The sequence below is a fragment of the Cyclopterus lumpus genome, chromosome 6 (assembly GCF_009769545.1).
Source record: "Cyclopterus lumpus isolate fCycLum1 chromosome 6, fCycLum1.pri, whole genome shotgun sequence".
NCBI classification, from domain to species: domain Eukaryota; kingdom Metazoa; phylum Chordata; class Actinopteri; order Perciformes; family Cyclopteridae; genus Cyclopterus; species Cyclopterus lumpus.
Window position 1 is genome coordinate 12,288,912 of NC_046971.1, and position 21,227 is coordinate 12,310,138.

The 21,227-nt window shown below is 39.5% G+C and overlaps 1 protein-coding gene across 1 annotated transcript; it reads right to left on the reverse strand.

Annotated features, from left to right (window-relative positions):
* Window positions 1-2,833: 2,833 nt before the first annotated feature.
* gnrhr4 (gonadotropin releasing hormone receptor 4) lies at window positions 2,834-18,317 on the reverse strand. The gene is made up of 4 exons (XM_034535104.1): window positions 18,302-18,317; window positions 14,849-15,381; window positions 3,390-3,594; window positions 2,834-3,291 (listed from the first exon to the last, which is right to left on the reverse strand). Exons 1-4 carry the CDS (start codon window positions 18,315-18,317, stop codon window positions 2,834-2,836), a joined length of 1,212 nt encoding a protein of 403 aa, XP_034390995.1.
* Between the last annotated feature and the right edge of the window lie 2,910 nt (window positions 18,318-21,227).

A 21,227-nucleotide genomic window follows, 5' to 3' on the forward strand; every position in this document is an offset into this window, starting at 1 on the left:
AACAAAGATAAAAATCTCTTTCAATATTTTGAAATAATCAATTATGTTATGGCCTCTTGAGGACAGTGAACAGTAACATTTAGACCGAACCCTTCGGAGAGTTATGTTATGTCTTATTGCAAGACCAGCAAATCTAGAGTGACATTCTTGAGCAATATCCCCATGACTGGCAAGAGATCTCCTGCTAGGCTTTAGTTTAATAGTGTCAATACACAATAAGGCACCCTTGATGGACCTGCAGAGATAAGTGACCTCGTCATTCGCTGTAGATTGGAAAATGTGCTCCAGTCCTTCACTAAAGTGTGGAGCTGTCATCCACATCCTGTCAGTTTTCACAGGTTCAGCAACTGTGCCCTGCTCACTGATGAGAATAAAAGCGTCACTAAAGACATTTCATTTTAGAGGGGATTCGTTATATTAATTATTCATGAAATTCCCTGTGATACACTCTTTGTATCCAAGTCAATCAGGCAAATTAAAGTTATATTCCAAAGAATTCTGCAAAGCCAGTCTGCCAGGAAACGTGTGCCATCATCCACTTTTCTTTCAGTCAGGAGGGACAAGTCAGATGAAGGAAAGTTAATTGTTTATTATTTAGTCTTTGGCGCTTGGACTCTACTGGGAGATTTGTAATCAAACCAGTAAGATAAATCCCCTTGTGGAGTCCAGGCGCTGGCTGGTGAGGCTGGTGAAGCTGGTGAAGCTGATGAAGCTGATGAGACTGGGTGGAGATGTGAAGGTGGAGGAGTGTGTAACAGCAACATGAACGTAATGAAGATGGTGAGCATGCGTGATTAATGAATGGCAGATGTATAATAAATGAACTACGTGCTTAGGCATGCAAGAGCCGAGTCTTGCTGACTGAATTTACGCAACAGCTTCATTGGTAGTAATTAAAAGCAAAGAGTGTTCAAGGAGTTTGGCGAGCATAGAATGTGGAGCATAGTAAGTGGTTCTGGGGTCTGGTTTGCACTGTCCTCTCAAAAGCATGATAAAAAAGTGTTCTTATCTTGTCTCATCTTATCTTGTTATCGTTAACGTGTCCATTTCTCCCACTTCTCATTGCTCTTCTTGAGCTCTATCAGTCACGATGTTCAACCATCCATCTTGTGATGGTGGTTCTATTGTGTGTCATCTCTTCGTAATAGCCTTTTTACTAGCTGCTAACAGAATTGTCAGCAGATACCGGTCTTCCCCTAACACATTATCTGTTGTCATATTACCAAAGTAGAGAAACATACAGGACTTAGGTGTATCATCAATTTTGACAATAACCATATGGACATTTCCCCAAAACTGTACAATTTCCAGGCATAGACAACATACTGTATATGGGAATGGTCTACATTTACTGACCCACATTTCCTCCAACATGGTTGAACAATAGACAGACATTTGCTTGTAATTTGGGGAGTAATAAAGAATCTAATTCTATTTTTCCAACAATGTATTATTCACACCAAGTTCCGGTTCCCATTTCAGTTTTACATAAAATGTTGTATTTCCTAATTTTTCCATCAGATTTTGATATAAAGTTGATATGTTTCGATATTTCTTTGAGTTGTAAGCTCCTATTATGGTTCTAATTATCCCATTTTTTCCCAAGTTAATTTTGTGCTTTATTTAGATTGAGCCATTTTCAGCTGATGACAAGTGTACAGGAGCTCAGCGGGAAGCCGTCATTTTTTGTACATCAAAAAGGCAAATTTTTTAATTCAACAAATAAACACTTTGCAAATATACATGACACATATTCAATAACTTACAGGAAAGAAACAATATCATACAAACAGACAAATGCTATTGATCTCTCTTTTTTTGCATATCAGCAATCAACTGAATAGTCTACTGTTTACAATATAACACCATGTACAATATAATACCTTACTAACACCAACACCAATGTAACAAATTGCACTCCATGTTGTGCAACACAGTACATACAAAGTAAAACAATTACGCAATCAATACCACATCAGCAACATGCTGCTAAGATACATTCAATACATAGAACTGTATACCATAACATTTAGTTAAAAGGCCATCATGGTCAATAATGATCATGTTTGTATTGAAACAAAATCACAGCGTTTTATATTGCACAGACATCATTACAAATCACAATTTATAACAGTTTACAGTCAATAAACAATGATAGCCGAGGACCTCGTTTAAAAAGAAACTCCAACAGGTAATACAAATGTAAACATAAATAAAACAAAAAGGTTTACACCACAGAGAGTGTATAATCAACTGATAATCTTAAATCAAATGTGGCTTCTTTGACACAGGAAATAACACAAGACGTCTTGAAATCCACAAACCAACAAGTTGTTTGTTTGTTGAGCGTGCAATAGTGTGTGTGTGTGTGTGTGTGTGTGTCCGATTGTGACGTCACTTTCAAACTGTAAATAAAGTTCTTATTTTAAAACCCACTGTTATCAAGAGTGGTGCTCGAACAAATAGGTGCCAGGCCTTTTAAGTCAATGTATGGTAACTCCAAGCAGAACTGACCCACACAAGTCTTTAAGCTTCATGGTAATCGAGTCTGAGAGACATTCTGTGTGATGTACAGTATCACCCTCAGCCAATCATGGTGATTATTGTCAGTGCTGCATGCATCACTCTGCAGCGATTTGACAACATCTGATCATTGATGTGTGAGTAACAAACCAGGGCGGAGCTATAATACACCATTAATTACATCCGTGAAACACAAATGAAAAGACGAAAGAACACTTTTTTTATCATTAAACTATAGCTGTCATTTCTAAATACTAAGTTCAATGCATTTTAAGAACAGACATTCTTTCCATTGAAATTCTTTAAACCATTACATCTTGCTCACTGGGCGTATTGGCCTTGAACCACTTGTGCTGTGGCTTTCATTTCCCTCTACGTCTGTATTGTGGACACTTGAGTCAATCTGCTTAGGAGTTGAAAGATGAGCCCTGTGTACAAGGCCAGTGTTGTTTTCTAATTCAGGCCGTATGTTTGATGTCTGACAGCATCTCTTAAGACCCTTGTGAAGATGAACGGTGAACAGACCATAAGTGATGGGGTCCAGACAGGCGTTGAAGAGGCCAAAGATAAACAGCATATGTGTTAGTGAATGAGAGACTGTTTCCTCCATTCTTTCAGGAAATAACCAATACCACAGGCCGAGCAGGTAGTACGGGGTCCAGCAGACGATGAATGACGTCACGATGACGATGCTCATCTTAAGAGTCCTCATCCGAGCTTTTGGGATGTTGTTGTGGGAGCGGCGGAGATGAACATCTCTTGACAGCACTGAAAGAGATGAAAACAACATATTTGTCACGCACAACTCCTTGAGTCGCAGCGAAACATATGTTGACTGCAGATTTTGAAGAAAATGTGAGACGTACAGTTACCCCGGGCCATGCGGCTGGATATCTCAATGAGAATGCGTGTGTAGCAGAAGATCATGATAATCAAAGGCAGGAGGAAGAGGCACACAAAGGTGAACATGTTGTAGAGGGTCTCCTGCCAGTGCTGGACAAAACTGCCATGGGTGGTGCACTGGGTGAAGTTCTCCGGGACTGTGATGGTCACATTGTGAAATATAATCATCTGCATTAAAGACAAGAAGAGTTTTGCTTTGTAATAACTCTAAATAGGTCAGAAGGACAGAATGGAGGATACGAGAAGTTAAGAGGCTTTGAACCACAACTGCCAACAACCTCCATAAGCTTCATAAAAATAAAAATATCACGTGGATAAATTCTAGATCCCACTTTTTTTCATCTTTTTTCTGTGAAAATGTATCTTGGCTGATTGAGAAAACATATCTTAATATTTCTTGTATTCAGCGGCACAGTCATGCTGATGGTATCCAGCCGGGGGATATAAAGCTGCGGTCCCCAACCCCAAGGGTCGGTTGGTACCGGTTCGCACAGAACGAGTGAATGAAAAACAAATTTTGGTGTAAAAAAATTTCATTTTGAAAAAGGACCGGATACATCCGTCTGTGCATCTGAGCCTCTCACAAGGTCACGAATACGTCACACATCTCAAGAGGTCACATATTACGTATGTAAGTAGTAACCTCTTGAGAAAAGCTAGCGAGCTATAGCAAACCAACAAGCGTGAGAAAATGAGTAAAAAAAACAAACGTCTTTGGAGAGCTTCTTTGTGAAGCGGGTTTTCTGCAATGACAGCGACGAAAACTCAGTTACGGAGCAGACTGGACATAACAAGCACACTTCGGGTGTCGTTGTCTCCCATCACCCCGAGATGGCACCGGCTCGTTGCAGATAATCAAGCTCAGGGCTCCCACTAATTCAGCATCATGGTGAGTTGTATTTTTATGCACTTTATGCCGGTCGTATCATTTTATTACGTCATATTTATTACGTCATATTTATTACGTCATATTTGTCTCCAACACTATGAAGGCCGGTCCGTGAAAATATTGTCTGACACGAAACCGGTCCGTGGCTCAAAAAAGGTTGGGTACCGCTGATGTAAATGACATACTTTCACACAAAATGTTTAACATTTATAACTGATTGTGAGCTGCTTCACTTCCAATCAGTCATGTCCATTTTCTATCAGCACGGTCCATGATGCCCTGATGTCATCATAAACCCATAATCAGTATAGTAATCATCAGGTGGGTTTTTATTTAAAATTGTTATTTAATCAACCTTTCACGTAAGAGGGCAGTGGAAAGTACATCATCACAACTCATGATGAAATTCCTCCAAGCTTTAACTCTGTCCGTAGTTATATATAAAACAAGTCCTTTATAAAAATCAGAAGGAGAACAGTCTCATAGGGAATTGAATTACGAATGTGTCCATAAGAGCTGAATATGTCTTTGACATTTTGAAACAAATGGTATGTGTAATAGACTAACGTCAGTAAGACAATCTAAATTTAACAGATTCCATTGGACAATAAAAAACTTTTAGCTATGTGCGTCTGAGACAAAAACATAAATAATACTCCATTTATCTTGTTAGGAAGATGATCCTTTGAGACATTTGGGCTCCTGAAACACCGTATTTATTGTGGCTTATGTACACCTCCAATCCTCATCCTCTGTTAAATTACAGGCCAGTAATTGCAATTCTTGTGAATAATTGAAGCAACCCCAGAGGAAAAAACCCAGTTCTGGGTTTCCTCTAAAACGCTTACATTAATGTGATGGCCAATTGTGTTCGCATAACAAAAACAGAACATTGTTTTGCCTCCCATGACACTGTCTACATAACATGAGTTTGTTTTTCTGTTCAGGAAAACACAAAATGGGAAGAAAAATGTAATCTGTGACCAGATAAACAACATTATGTGCAGAAGATAACATGGTATACAAAAAAAATGTTTTAATTACTTATTATATGTTTAAGGTTTATGATGGTTATGGTAGGGTCTCAATGTCAGATCAGTTTTATGATGTTTGTTTCATAAAAATATATGATATAATTTAAACTGAGAGCAGTCTCCACTGTGGTGCAAATCTCCTTGGAGCCTCTCAGCTGAGAAAATAGAAAATATCGGCAATATTGCTCCTGGCTATTCATTTTTAACAAGACATAGGGCAGTTTGTTTGACACCCTCAGAAATAAAATTGAAGATGGATGCACTGCAAAAGCTGAGCTGCACAACAGCTGAGCCACTGTCACAAATATTAGTCTGCTTTTGTATGACCACAAACTTAGATTTTCAGAATAAAGCTTGTTTTGTGAGGAGATTCAGAGGCGTCAGCTTTCCGGTCAATAAACGTTCTTTTCTTTCTTTAAAAATAAAAAAAACATACATTCATCTGTTTCTAGATTATAACAGGATATCGTTTTGAAACCTGTAAATAACCTGTCAAGAACAATACCAAATATGTCACGCTTAATCTGAAAAGAAAATGTATAAACTCACACATTTATATTTGATGGATGTACCAAAATGAACATGGGTTTACTTCAGGGCAAATATCATATAGCTTTAAACAAACTCATATTGTGGATTAAGATGATGATGTGAAAATAGAACAGGCAAAGTACATGTTACTTCAAGAGTTTTTTCAAGTATGTTCATCTTTAAATTACCTACGTATACCATGTGTTTTACCAAGAGTTGGAGTTGACCCCAACATAAATTCTGTTTATATTGCTGGAGTTTATATTTAGTGCTTCAGAGCTGCAGTAGATCTCACATGCTACAGCAGTTTCAGATTTGGCGAGTGAATAAACAGTATCCAGTGTAACAATCCCAATATCTATCCCAGTTAAGACCTTTAAGAACTAGTTCATCCTCTGTCTATACATATAGTGTTTTGCCAGTGATTTAGTGACAGTCCATAAGTAACAGACACAGTTACTGAGAATATGAGTAGATAGAAACCAGTTGCTCATCATGTATTTAGAACAAATTAATAATTTAGCGGACTATTGCATAATATGGACAAAAAAAATGTAAAGATCTCACACAAATCCTGACATAATTTGAAGTAGAGACTGACCGTCAAACACCTCTGATGTATTTAACACAGAGATTATGAGCTCAAATCACAATAGCAGCTGTCATCGAGGAATCCTGAAAAACAGGTGTATCTAAAAATAGATGTGTGTTACATTCCTCAATGTTTAGAAATGCTACCTGTATATGGCAAATACTGATGCTACCATATATGTCATATACAATCAACATTCTAAAAATACACAATCAACATTCTAAAATCCAAGGACACCCTCTGAAAGTCTTCTGTATTTACACATGACACGAAGAAATGCAACATAAATATTGAGAAAAACACTGATGTCATTGATTAAGACAGAACTTTTAGGCTAATTTTTCTTCTTGAAAACACCAACATAAGAGAGATCCCCTAATGTCATTATCTATAATCATTTCTGTCAGATGCCGAGTATGTTTGAATCATTGTATGGTCCATATTGATTATGTATCTACATGTCATTATATAGTCTATTATACTATTTATACAGAATATTTAAAAAAATGCTTGACAGAAATTGTGGAAGCACAACAACACTCAAAGACACAAAACTAGGCAACAAAACATAATCTAATACCTATAAAAAAGAAGATACATACAGTAGCTCACTGCAATGCCAAATTAAGCCTTTCTCTAAAATACTTCTTTTAAATCTGAATGACTCAAAGACCTTACTAGATTTCGAAGTCACTCACTCCTGGCACCTTAACATTTCCAGAAGTTTAATGCCTCCTGTAATCAATTGACAGACAACTGACGGTGACAGAAATATTTACTGCACATCCCTTTCTACAATGTGACACAAATGTTAAAAGTGATGAGGGTATAAATAAGAAAAAACCTTAGAAGCCAGAGCGGAGTCACTGACACATACATTTGAACCCAAATAAAGCCTTTCAGATTTCAAGAAAACTAAGTTTTACGTAAAACAAATATTGAAAAACAGTAAAAACTAATAAGATGCACTCAGCAGAATGCAGATCTCCACCAAGTGTGTTTGCAACGACCGCTGCTGTATTATGAAATTGAATGCATACAACCAGAGTGGTCTGGTTGCTTATCAGCGGCGGAGTAGCAACGAGGTTCAGCAGTGTGTGCAGCATAGTAGTTAAGTTACCTGGGAGTCAAACACACTGTCCAAAATAACAATAAAAGTGAGCTGCAGAGCAGCGGCTGAGAGGTACTCAGGAGCGTGAGTAGTTGACAGTCTTTTAGCCAAATACACTATCCAAAACAATAAAAATGTGCAAACTGTTTCCCCCACTATGTCTCTGGCTCCTGAGTAGCGAATGAGGGTTGGGGATAAGGACCGGTTAGGAGTGTTGAGTGAGGAGCAAGCAGACAGTCAACGGTTGTAGAAAACAGGCAGTAAAAGATGTTTTGAGAAAGTGTAAATTACCGCAATCCAGTCCTTGAGCATTCCTGGACACCAAAAACAATATGCAGTTTACTGCAGCCGAATACTTAATCAGTGGACAACCATAAATGCATACTCACTTATGGACACACTGCACACACACTCAGCCAAATACATAACCTCAACCCAGTCTTACGTCTGCTGGAGATAACAAAGATAGCTTCAAGGCATTTATCTTTACCCAAAAAATCCCTAAATGAGCTTCTCCACATCTCCCCAAAAACTGAGCACTTTCTCTTCTGATGAAAAAACATTTGACTATATTTACCATTGGAGTGTGTGGAGCTACAAAACCTGATCTTGTTCAGATATCTCATTTGTTTCAAGCTGCCTCTCCATGGCAGAATGTCTTCCCTGTCTGACCCATTGTGTGTCTGTTCCCCCAAGTCGCCTTACCTCATGTGTCTGTCATCCCCCTGTTTGTTTGGTTTTTGCCATGTGCTCAATGTGTGTCTTCTTTGTCCTACCTCCAGAAGCTGCCCATGGCCACACCCCCGAGCGGTGCACAGCTGCGGCCTGTTTGAGTCATCACCAGCTGTATATCAACCCTGGTCCTGCAGGCCTGGGTTTTCAGTCGGTTACGCCCCGAACAGCCTGCCTCCGACGTCGAAGCCACGGGACTCACGTCATGATCTGCTTTATCAGATCTACCTCGGGCTCCACACTTTCTTGTCGTCTCTAAATAAATTTCATTATCCGATTCTGTCTCCTGTGGTCTGCTTTTGGGTCCTAACCTTGTGCTCCCGTGACAGAACAGACTGACCACCCGGAACAAATACCCCCTGCCGCTGATCAACTCAGGGTTTGAACCTCTGGCTGGAGCCACGATCTTCTCGAAGATCCACCTCTGCAACATGTACCACCTGGTGCGGATCCGGGTGGGGGACGAGTGGAAGACGGGGTTCAACACCACCCTCGGCCACTTCGTCTTGTCGTTTGGACTCGTTAACGCTCCTGCTGTGTTCCTGGCGTTGGTAAATGACGTACTCTGCGATTTCCTGAATCGTTTTGTGTTCGTATATTTAGATGACATTCTCATCTATTCTGCAGACCTTCTGGAGCACCAGCCTCATGTCCGGATGGTCCTCCAGCACCTACTGGGGAACAAACTGTTTGTGAAGGCAGAGAAATGTGAGTTCCACGTAACCTCAGTTCGGTTCCTGGGGTTTATCATTGAGACGTGGTAGGTGAGGGCTGATCCGGAGAAGGTCAAGGCGGTAACGGAGTGGCCGACCCCCTCCTCTCGGAAACAGCTCCAGCAGTTCATGGGGTTTGCGAACTTCTACCGTGTTGTATATTATATTTGTATGTGTTCTTATAGTTATAATTCCATTTGCTAAAGCTCTCATAAACTTTGCAGTAGACATTGTATTGATATTCTTTGATGATCAGACGTCAAGGCCTGGGAGGATGCAGTTGCCCTCCCCTATGCCAGCTAGGTCCAAAAAAAAAAAGATAGTTTTTCCTGTGTTTAGGGTCAGAGTTCCACTTTAACCTGCAAGTTGAACGGACCTCTCACCTGCTCTTGCAATTGCAGCGCCGATACTTTGCCTGTGACCTGAATAATAAATTATCTTGAAATTAGAAGTTGTTTGACCGTTATTAGATACATCTTGAATACGCTTTTAGCCGCTTCATCAGGAACTACAGCAAGCTTGCAGCACCCCTCATGAGACTCACCTCCTCTAAGACCATGTTCTCGTGGACGCCAGAAGCCGGTCTGGCATTCCAACTCCTCAAGGAGCGGTTTAGTTCCACCCCATCCTGATCCAGCCCGATGACACCCGGCAGTTCATTATTGAAGTGGATTTCACAACGTTCGGACTCTGACGCTAAGCTTCGCCCTTGCGCCTACTATTCCCGCCGGTTTACGCCGGCAAAGGGAAATTACGATGTCGGAAACTGGGAGTTGCTGGCAATTAAATTAGCTCTGGAGGAATGGAGGCACTGGCTGGAGTACATTTGGACGGCCAAGAGGTTAAACTCCCGGCAAACGCGGTGGTCGTTACTCTTCGGGCGTTTCGACTTCTATCTCCTACCGTCCAGGGCACAATAATACGAAACCCGACGCTCTCTCTTGACAGTTATTTCACAAGGGTCACTCCTCCTGTCCTGGCACCATTCTCCCGGCAACCTGTGTGGCAGCCTCTCTCACTTGGGAGATTGAGTCTGTGGTGCAGGACGCTCTCCGGACGCTGCCAGACCACGGAGGAGGGCCTCCCAGCCGACTCTTTGTTCCCCCGCCTGCACACTCCCCAAGTACTCCAATGGGCTCATAACTCACGGTTCTCCTGTCACCCGGGCGTCAGGTGTACCACAAACATTCTCAGACGGAATTTTTGGTGGAAGTCGCTGGAGGCATACACCAGAGCATTTGTCCTGGCCTGCTCCATCTGTTCCCGCAACAAGTCGTCACATCGACCATCTGCCGGGCTGCTGCAACCACTTCCGGTGCCACATCACCCCTGCTCTCACATCACCTTGGACTTCGTCACAGGCCTGCCACCCTCGCAAGGTAACACAGTCATCAACACGGTGATAGACTGCTTCTCCAAGGCGGCCCACTTCCTCGCTCTGCCCAAGCTTCCAACTGCTCGGTAGACAGCGGACATTATGGTCAACCAGGTGTTCCAGCTACATGGGATTTCGGTGGACATCGTTTCAGACCGTGGTCCACAGTTCATATCCCAGGTCTGGAGAGCCCTCAGCGCAACAATCAGTCTGTCCTCCGGGTTCCACCCCCAGTCTAACGGGCAGACGGAGAGACTAAATCAGGAGGTCGATGCCTCCCTCCGAACGTGGCAGCGTCAAACCCTCCCCTCATCCTTGACGCTCCACCTAACATTCCACATGTTGCTGATCAAACCGGTGTCCACCAGTACCTTGTGGTGCACAGCTGCGGTCTGTTTGACTCATCACCAGCTGTATATCAACCCTGGTCCTGCAGGCCTGGGTTGTCAGTCTGTTACGTCTTCTGCCCCGGTAGTCTCCACTGCCGCTCTGTGAGATTCTCCGCTGTTCATATGTGTTCTCTAACTCTCTCTCTCTTCGCCTGTTGGTTCTGCATGCCTCTGGCGTCGAGCCATGGGACGCACGCCGCGAACAGCCTGCCTCCGACGGCGAAGCCACGGGACTCACGTCGTGATCTGCTTGCCTCTGTGTTGAACCTCGGGCTCCACACTTCCTTGCCATCTCCAAATAAATTCCATTATCCGATTCTGTCTCCTGTGGTCTGCTTTTGGGTCCTAAAGGTTTCATATCACAGTGGGTGGGGGGATTACTGGAGAAGCTCCTAGTGACACTTGAGACACAGATACATAGCTCATAGTAGAGGTGGTTTGTATATAAAACTTCCTATTCATTTTATAACTTTTTTTTCTTAGAACTCAACTGTCTGGTAAAGGAGAAAGCCACCTGTATAACAATACCAGCTTGTATACAAACAAATATGCATTTTCTCTTTAGAATTACAGCTTTATAAAATGTGTAAATGGAGATTTGATCCAGTGACATTTGCGATACTGACAATAGCAGGTACGTGGCAAAATAATGAGAGCCAGTAAATCCAATAATTAGTCCAGTGCTCCAGCAGCCTCAGTATTATGTGGTGGTAATACAGATGATTAAATGTCAGCTGGGCAACCCTGAGATCGATTCCAGACGTCTCGGTATTTTACATGTGCATCGAAGTATCATCTCTGTCATCCTCCTGTTCGTCATAACAGTCCTTCAGAATGAATCATTTTAAGAGCCTGTGTTGCTGAGGGCTGGTTGCTACCGGTTGATGAGCTATGGACCAGAAAGTCCAGTTTGCAGTGTATATACTGTGTATAATAAGAGCATTAATAGTCTAAAACATGTAAGGGGATGTAGTAACAGATGGATCAGCTGCTTTACTGGATAATGATGCACTCTTCTGCAAAAAACTGAGCCTGATTCAATTATTTTTGGTGCAGCACTTTTCAGCCGACAGTTATGATGAAATGTTTGCTTTTGTTTGCTGTAACCGTGATCCTCACCTAAAGCAACAAAGCATTTTAAGTTGCTTAACTTTAAGAAGAATGAACAGATGTTGTTGGCCACTTGGGGACAACAGAAATTTGCTGTAAATACCTGATGAGGTTGATCAGGTGAACAAGCAGTTGCTTATTTACACATCCAGCATAGAAACAGAAGCATTACCATTCATTTGGAGACTTGTGTGAGGATTGTAAACCAAAAATATAATCTCTCATTCAGCACTGTTCTGGTCAAAAACAACTTTTGAGAGAAGTATATTCTTTAGCTGCTTGATGCTCAACTATGTTCACTATGTCTTTCTGCCATTTGGTGTTGGCAGGTACAGTTGGGACAGCGGTTTATTGGAGTTTATTGCTAAAAAGAGAGAAAACTAAGCAAAAGTTGAACACAACCATGGAGCAAATAATAAGTAGTAGAGAAGTCCAGCTTTCAAATGGTACAGTACACTTTTTTTTCAACTTAAATTACTGGAGCTACAATGGCTATTATTGCTGTAATTCAGCTGATAAAGGTGACGCATCATAAATTATTGAGGTCCTTGTTCACATCGTTCATCTTTTGCCAATAACGAAAAAGTCACAAAAAGTCTTCTTTGTGATTCCATTAAAGGCTGTCAGTTTCAATGCTGTCTGACACACTTTGGACCCACACACTGCAGGTTTCGAGGGCTATGTTCCCATTTAGATTTTCAAAGCCTCCAAAATAAACAGCGAAAAAGGTTTTGGAGATAACTCTTTGCCTTCTGAAAAACCTTTGCAGAAGCTTCTAAGCAGACAGGGATTTGTCAGATCTCTTTGGTTTTTCGAAGCTTCCCGCCGTGAGAGAGGGCAGGTGTAGGAAGAGCGCTATATCATGAAATATTGGCACTTATTAGAATACTCTTCAGCCAATCAACCAATCACAGTGTGATGCTTGAAACTACTGTGGTGTAAACTTTGTCGTACAGTCAGTGAAGCAGATTTTTTTGCATCCATTGCTGATTACAATGATTATCACTGAGCATGATTTTGGGGGGAAAAGCGTACAGGTGGAACTTCTGGATAGAGAGGACTCCACCTTATTAATATGTGCAGCCACCATCTCTGCTGGTTAACTGGGAAACAGCTTTAAATGCAGAGCAGCAGGAGCAACAAAGACTGGACAGTGTATTCCCTCCAGAATCTATAAGGGATACTTGTGCCAATTGTCGTTTTCTTGTCACCCATCTCCCAGGCAATTCATTTTCACATTTTCAGGCGCTAAATCCAGACTGTGTCAGATGAAGGTTAAAACAAGTCTAAATCAGGCCACATCGCATGTGGGTTAGCTGCTGTGTCATTAAATCTGCAACATTACGTGTTACTGTTGCCAAACATGTGAGTTACAGATGGTTAGATTAGTTATTCAACAACACAAAGCTGTTTTTAAGTGATGCATACAATGTATGATTTGAATTGGCAATTCAAGAAAAAGAGTTTTTGTCAGTTTGTTCTAACTTAGTGTTGCATTAAAAAATTAAAAATGCCTGTAAGTCTTACAGAAATGCATGAGCCACACATTTGCATTTCAATAAAAGGGTGCAGTAATGCAATGAATAAGAATTAGAATAACAACATAGTCAAAAATATATGAATGAAAGGGCATCGTGTTCACAATTTTGGGTCACAGTTTCTCCTGATTTCCTATTCGTGAATGTGATGCCAACTGATTTGACATGAAGACTAGATGGATGGATGAGTTTAATCCACCAACCTGGTTGATTTTAGTGCTTTACTGTATACACAGCTCTCAGTTGGACTTTCATGTCAACACTTTGTGAGTCATCTCTCCTCAATTCTTATTTTACAAAAAGTCCTCTGACATGTTCTTAGATAGAGGTGAAAGAAAACATCTCACAGATTATATTCTATATTCTGAGTGTGGCCGTAAACCATAGTAATAATAGTAAGTTATCGAATGACTTTGACCATAATGTCCCACAGTACATATTAATGTTATACACATATATATACACACACACATTTATATATATATATATATATATATATATATATATATATATATATATATATAAATACACATATATATATATATATACAGTATATACAGTATATACCTACGCATAAGTACACACACATATATACATATATATACACATATATAGTACATATATACATATATACAGTACATATATACACACATACTGTATATCTATAAACATATATTTACATAAATATAAATATACATATATACACTATACATATATACAGATATTAACAAATTTCCTCCTGGGGATGAATAAAGTATATATCTAATCTAATCTACAATATGTTGCCTCATTTGCGTTCAGCAGGTAAAACTAATTCAAGGACTGTTGAATTGGAATTTCTGAGACATCGTTCAACAAAACGTGACAAGGATCTTGTATATGTAGATCCCGCACCTTAATTAACGATACAACTTAATTGAATGAGCACACTTGGAACCTAATTGCATCTGTTTTTCTGTACAAAGTAGATGATTATCGTAATAGATTAAGTGAGCCAGCTGCATTTACTGCAATTTGAAGATCAGCATTTTACTGCAATTCACATCTGTCATGCTCCCACCCTTTCATCATTCAAACAAGCCCTCAAAACCCACTTCTTCAAACTCGCCTTCACCTCCCTGCACCCATGACTAATTCCTCAGAGAACCTGAAATGTTCTTTTGTTTGTTATGTAAAGCGTATTTGTGTGTTTTGAAAAGCGCTATATAAATTCGATGTATTATTATTATTATAGAGGAAGACACATGTGCTTTTTCAACAAGGTTTCATTCTCCTTCAAAGAAGTTGGGAGATTCAAGCAGCAACTGTCATATGGCAAGGAGCCTCATAAGAGTGCAGTGAGAGTGTATATATAGTTTAGAGTGGCATAGGGGGAAGTATTGGATGAGTAGCATGTGTGTTCTCCTACCTGAGGGAGTGAGAGGATTACACTCATCGTCCAGGCCACAGTCAACATGATCTTGCTTTTCCTTTTGGCCTCACTGATGCCCAGAGGATTGAGAATGGCGGACTGCCTATCCAGGCTAATGACCACAGTTACAAAAGCGCACGAGTACATCGCCACCAGTTTCATGAACATCAGCAGCCTGCAGGCGACATCTCCCGCCTGCCACTGCACCGTGATGTTCCACACCGCGTCCACGGGCATCACGATGAAAGTCACCAGCAGGTCCGCCACGGTCAGGTTCATAATGAGGATCCGAACGTGCGACTTGCGCTTGCCCCCGTTGCCGGCAGCATACAGCACAACCAAGTTGCTCACAGCTGAAACCGCGCACAGACTGAAGGTGATGATGACTCTGACTTTCGCCGCTGTGGAGAAAGTGGGCAGCTGGAGCGCGTCTCCATCAGCGCTCTTATTGCAAGCTGAGGCGGCTCCCTGGCAGCTGCCATTCACTGTTTGATCCGTAAGCTGGTGGAACATAATAAACTGACGCGAGGCACAAATAAAAGGCAATGATCCCGGCTACTCCTAGGCGGTGTCTGTCTTCTCCATCTGCACCTTTAACTGGAACTTCCACAGTGTAACTGAGAAAAGAGAGCATGTATGGGTCCGATTTAGCTGGAAACTGGTATATATATATATATATATACACACACACACACACACACACACACACACAGTAGTAGCAGTAGTACATGCCGCAAGGTGCAGGTGCTGTTCGTTAGTGGCACCTGGTTATGTAGGAAAGGCACATGCAGGTTTACGCACAACAAAAGGCCACCACGTTGTTTAGCTTATATAATATTGAGAATCATGCAAAGTAATCACACAAACAGTAACAGTCGTGGTACCATACATACATTAATATAGAATAGGAAAGAATAGGAGTTATTAGAAAAATACATAACTAAACAGCTCAGGTGAGGAAAAAAAACCAAAAATGGCTATTTTCTAACCCTCCTTCTCTTTTTATTTTCTCACGGTTCGACAGGCATCGCTTCCTCTAATTAAAGGTACGCAGGCCTACTTGATTCGTTATTGTCCCGAAGAGAGAGAAAAAGAGAAGAGAGGAAATCTGAATTAAGCCAATTTTTTAGGCAGATAAAAAAATAGCTTACCTGCAATTAGGAGGAGTGGAGCTGAGAATGAGTGCTGAGGGGGATCTCACTGTGTTTCTACTGCAGTCACTGCAGCTGTTGCTTCAAGCGCCTTCACTCTTCCGCTCTGACGCACATGTTGATAGGTACCAAGGAACAAATGGGGAAAGTGTGAGGAGTGAACCATTTGTATCTTCTAATCAATTTACTCGTACTAGAGTATGATTAGTTCATTGACGATGGAGGGAGGAACGAATCCGGAACGACTTGATAATTGACGAATCATTAATAATTATAATAATTAAAAAAGATTCCCTAATAATATACTAACGGAGGATTAGTGGATGATTATGATAATGTTAGAAAACTGATTTGGGAGATCTTATAATAATGGAATTAGGAATGATTAGTTCATGATTATCAGTTAATCGATCATATTGACCACTTTCTTAATTTGTGATGAACAAAATTAGTAACGACTCATTAATTACTTAAACAGTTACTGTTGTCATGCCCTTCAAGTAATACTAGTCCCTCATTACTTCAGTATCTTTAGAATTAGTTTCTTAAAAAGGACCAGATCAGAAACACTAAGAATCTTACGTGATGTATTCATATATTCAGTCCACATACATTAATAATCATAACAGGGTCGTACTTCAATCAGAGGATTGGCGGTTTGATCCCCCGCCCTGCTAGTCCATAACAATGTGTCCTTGGGCAAGACACTTAACCCCAAATTGCTCTTGGAGTGGTGTGGGAATGTTCTAGAATTGTTACAGTCCTGATGAGCAGGTGGCACATTGCATGGTAGCCCCTATCATCAGTGTATGAATGGGTGTGAATGGGTTAATCTATGACTGCGGTGAACTCAGCGAACACTCGGATCTCCGTGGTCAAATCAGCCGGCACTGAAATTGTTGTGCGCCTATATACTGGCATTCATGGTAAACACGTTCAAACGACCCAGATCGGGAGCGAGCAAGGGTTTTTGCAAAGTTTGCGGAAAAATCCACATGACACAACATCCGGTTTTCAAAATAAGAAGTCGACAAATCGTATACTTGTATGGAAAATATATTAAATAAACAATATTCACATATTAGTATAATACATGTAACCTGCTTCTAGTGAATTAAGGTGAAAATACAACTCAATTCTGTGTAAAGTGTCTTTATTCTTTGATTTAAGTGTTAATGGAAAGATAATAAATTGAATAATATCTAAATGACTGACTGATATGTATGTGTTTAGAATACTTCTGACCACATCCAAACATCTTAACTGTACCAATTCAGATATTTTACAAAGTAAGAACGGAATTGATTTTGTACATTTCAAATAGATCATTTCTGGTATAAAGATAATTGTCTCAATATGTCGAGCAATGTCTAATTCACATGTGTATGATACAAAAGTTTATTTTAGGATATTTTAGGTGCTATAGACTATATACTTTCCTCAATAATTCCAAATATGAGTGATGTTGAAGGGATCTCTGTCTACACATGCACAGCAAATGAAACACATTTACTTTACCAATTAGGAGATATTCCAAATTAAAGGTTGTACCTTTTTACTTAAAAAATAAAATGTATGGATATTAAATGTTAAATAAAATTACATTTTGCAATAAATCTAGGCAATGGCTACTGCAGATGTGTTAAGGACATGTAGCACTCCATCCATACTGACAATCAAACATGTTTACTGTCTAGATTAGGAGATAATTAACATTAAAAGTCGTATCTTTTTACTTCAGAATGAAAATATATTGATATTAAAAGTTAATTAAAAATACATTTTGCAATAAATCCAGGCAATGGCTAATGCAGATGTGTTAAGGACATGTAGCACTCCATTCATACTGACAATCTAACATTTTTACTGTCTAGATTAGGAGATATTTAATGTTAAATGTCGTATATTTTTACTTCAGAAAAACATATATGGATATTAACCCTTTGATACACAACATGGGTCAAAAGTGACCTGACAGAGTTTTAATTGTAAATATATTTCCAATAAATTAGTTTCATCATTCAGAATTCCAGGAATTCCTCAATTAACTTGTTTTTGATCATCCCAAATTCTCATTTTCATTTGTCTTTTTGTACTTTAATAAAAATCATTTTTGGATCACTACCTCCATGAAGTTTACACACATGGGTCAAAAATGACCCATTTATGCAAATGTGAATTTGATAGGAACCTTTAATTTTGATAGGAACCGTTAATTTTGATAGGAACCTTTAATTTTGCCTGCATTCTCGGCCGAGCAGGTCGGCGTCCCGCCGACGCCCCTGACTGGCGCGAATGAGCGAGGACTCGTTCATCGCTGCTCACAGCTTAATTTTCTTTTTTAAGTAAAAATATACGACATTTAACATTAAATATCTCCTAATCTAGACAGTAGATTGTCAGTATGAATGGAGTGCTACATGTCCTTAACATATCTGCATTAGCCATTGCCTGGATTTATTGCAAAATGTATTTTTAATTAACTTTTAATATCAATATTTTTTCATTCTGAAGTAAAAAGATTAGCACCTCTAATATTCAGAAATGACGAATGTAGGACTTTCATTTTGAAGAATCTCTTACTTTGAATTATTGAGACAATTATCTTTATACTACCTACATATTGCAGAAATGATCTATTTGAAAGGTACAAAATCAGTTCAGCTTTTATTTAGTAAAATATCTAAATTGGTAAAGTTAAGATATTTACTTTTTGTTTGGATGTGGTCAGAAAATGTCCTGAACATATCAGTTGCTCAGATATACATTAATTAATAAATACACTTCATGCACAACTGAGGTTTATTTTATCTTTAACTCACTTGTTGAAAGTCACATGTTTTATAGTTAAAGTGAATATAATTAATTTAATCTAACGTCCTTATTTGCAAGTATACGATTCGTCCACATCTTATTCTGAAGACCGGATGTTCTGTCACGTGGATGTTTCCGCTAATTTTGTTAAAACCGGATATTGTGTTTCGTGGATCTTTCTGCTAACTTCGCAAAAACCCTTACTCGCTCCTGATCTGGGTCGTTTGAACGTGTTTACCATGAATGTCAGTATATAGCCGCACACAAATTTCAGTGCCGGCTGATTTTACCACGGAGATCCGAGTGTTCGCTGAGATTACCGCAGTCTCAGAGCAACAGCATGGAGCAGGGAGTCGGCCGGCTCCAAGATTTGCAGAATAATTAAGTCAGAAGAATGGCTACACTGTTAAATAAAATAAAGAATAATTTAAATGAATGTTAAGTTGTAAAAAAGGTAGAAAAAAATAAATAAAAAAAGTCCTAGACGGAGCAGCGTTAAGTTTCACCAGCGTCCCTGTTGCCAGGACTACACAACAATGATGAATTCATCATTTTATTGAAATGTTGATTAGCCTTAGCATGCTTGTTGTTAGTAGAAATGCTAAATGCGCCCCCCTGGCGTGTGTCCTATTTTGTTGCATTATAACAATTTAAATGGATTTTTAATTGGATTTGATGTAACGGAAATACACAAAATCGTGAAATGAAAACAACGTTTGGGTTCTCTTTTGTCTCTTGCCTTTCTGATCAAGAAAGAAGAGATAGTATTGGTTCTGTCTCTGCAGGTTTGTTATGGTGCCATATTCGTTCCATTGTGTAATAATAGATTTAATGGTGCTCCATTGGATCATGTGACAAATCATGTCACACTTATTACTTACTATTGCACACAGGTGGACTTTATATAACTAATTATGCGACTTAGGTCATAGCATAAAATCTTATTGAGGGGCTTATCAAAGGGGTAGAATACAAATAAAGTCTTGCAGACTATTTGCCAATTTTCTTTAAAAAAACAAAAAAAACAATAGAAAATAAAATTCTGTTTTAATTCCAGGTTATAACAGAACCTATAACAGGTTATAAGAAAAATGGCGAGGGGGGTGAATACTTTTGCAACTCCCAGTGTCGAGGTTTAATAAGTGATGACATAGTTAAAACGTGTGGGACAAAGTGATAATAATGGGTTTACTTTGCGTTTTAAGCATAGGAAACAGAAACTGTAAAAATATTTTGCTTTTGTAAAAAAAATATTTGAATAATGGCTGATATGTTTCATATGATTTGCAGTATAATGACCTTTATTTAGAAAAACCAAATACCCATTTAAGAGATCATCTGTATTGGTGACAAAATGTATCATCATATTGAATTGTAAAAGTTAGGTATCGACCATCTTTACTTTGGGAGTGCATCTTGTAAGGTAAGGTAGGTTACCACAAGCTTGTTTAAAATTACTTAAAAACAATGGCAACATGGTGTATTAGATTTTGTTCGGTTCTATTTCTAGCAGTGTTTCCAGAAATAAGACTTATTTTCAGGTTGTTACCTGGATCACGTTTATGGGGCAAATGATGATAGAAGAGGCAACAATGTTGGCCCCAGATTGTGAGGAATGATTTTTGCAAAAATAATTGTCAAATCTAACTGAATTCAACTCTAAAAATAAGAGCCCTGTGTTAAAGGAGATGAAGTGAATTTCATAGGCCATAATCGTCAAAGCCTCTAACACACCTAGTAGTGCATGATATTGTATTATTTCTGATTCTACCATGTGCCCAAGTGTGCCCCAGCTGCGCCCGGCAAGCCTGGACACAAAATCTCTAAAGGTGCATTTGGCATGTTGACTGGAAGGAGCGCAACAGCCCATTTGGAGGCTCTCTCACTGGAGAAACCTTGAATAAAAATGTATCCACATTATTTGGTTGGAACCACCTCAAGAAGCCTATTGTACGTTTGGTTTTTCATCCCTTTTACTGGATAATTTAATGACACCACACTGGGATAGTAAGAAACCGCTTTATTTTGTGGTTTAGAGGAATATAAGCCTCTAGCAGGCTTTGAAATTGAGTATTTTATTAGTTGTGTTGCCCTCAATCTGGAAGGGAAAAGGCTGTTTTCTTTATAGGACAATAAATGAGTAAACTCAATGCATGTTACATTAAAATGCCTGCAAACATTCAAGAGAGTAAGGGATCCAGCCAGTTTGCTTTTGAAAGTTGACATAGTGGTACCAGATCTCTGGTCATCTCAGCAAAAGTGTTGCTCATAGTGATGAACCCACATAGAATTGCAGCAGAAGACTTCAGCAACGCTCGTCTTTACAGACTATTTTGGCTCACTGTTTTGGTTGTCCAAATTTACTGATCTCATTCACTCTCACTACTCTCATAGTCACTGTGGTTTGGAGT

Coding starts and splice junctions, on each gene's coding strand:
- gnrhr4 (XM_034535104.1), bottom strand. Junction 3,595..14,848: donor TAATCCTCTCACTCCCTCAG/GTAGGAGAACAC, acceptor TCTTTAATGCAG/ATGATTATATTTCACAATGT. Junction 3,292..3,389: donor CCGCATGGCCCGGGGTAACT/GTACGTCTCACA, acceptor CATCTCTTTCAG/TGCTGTCAAGAGATGTTCAT.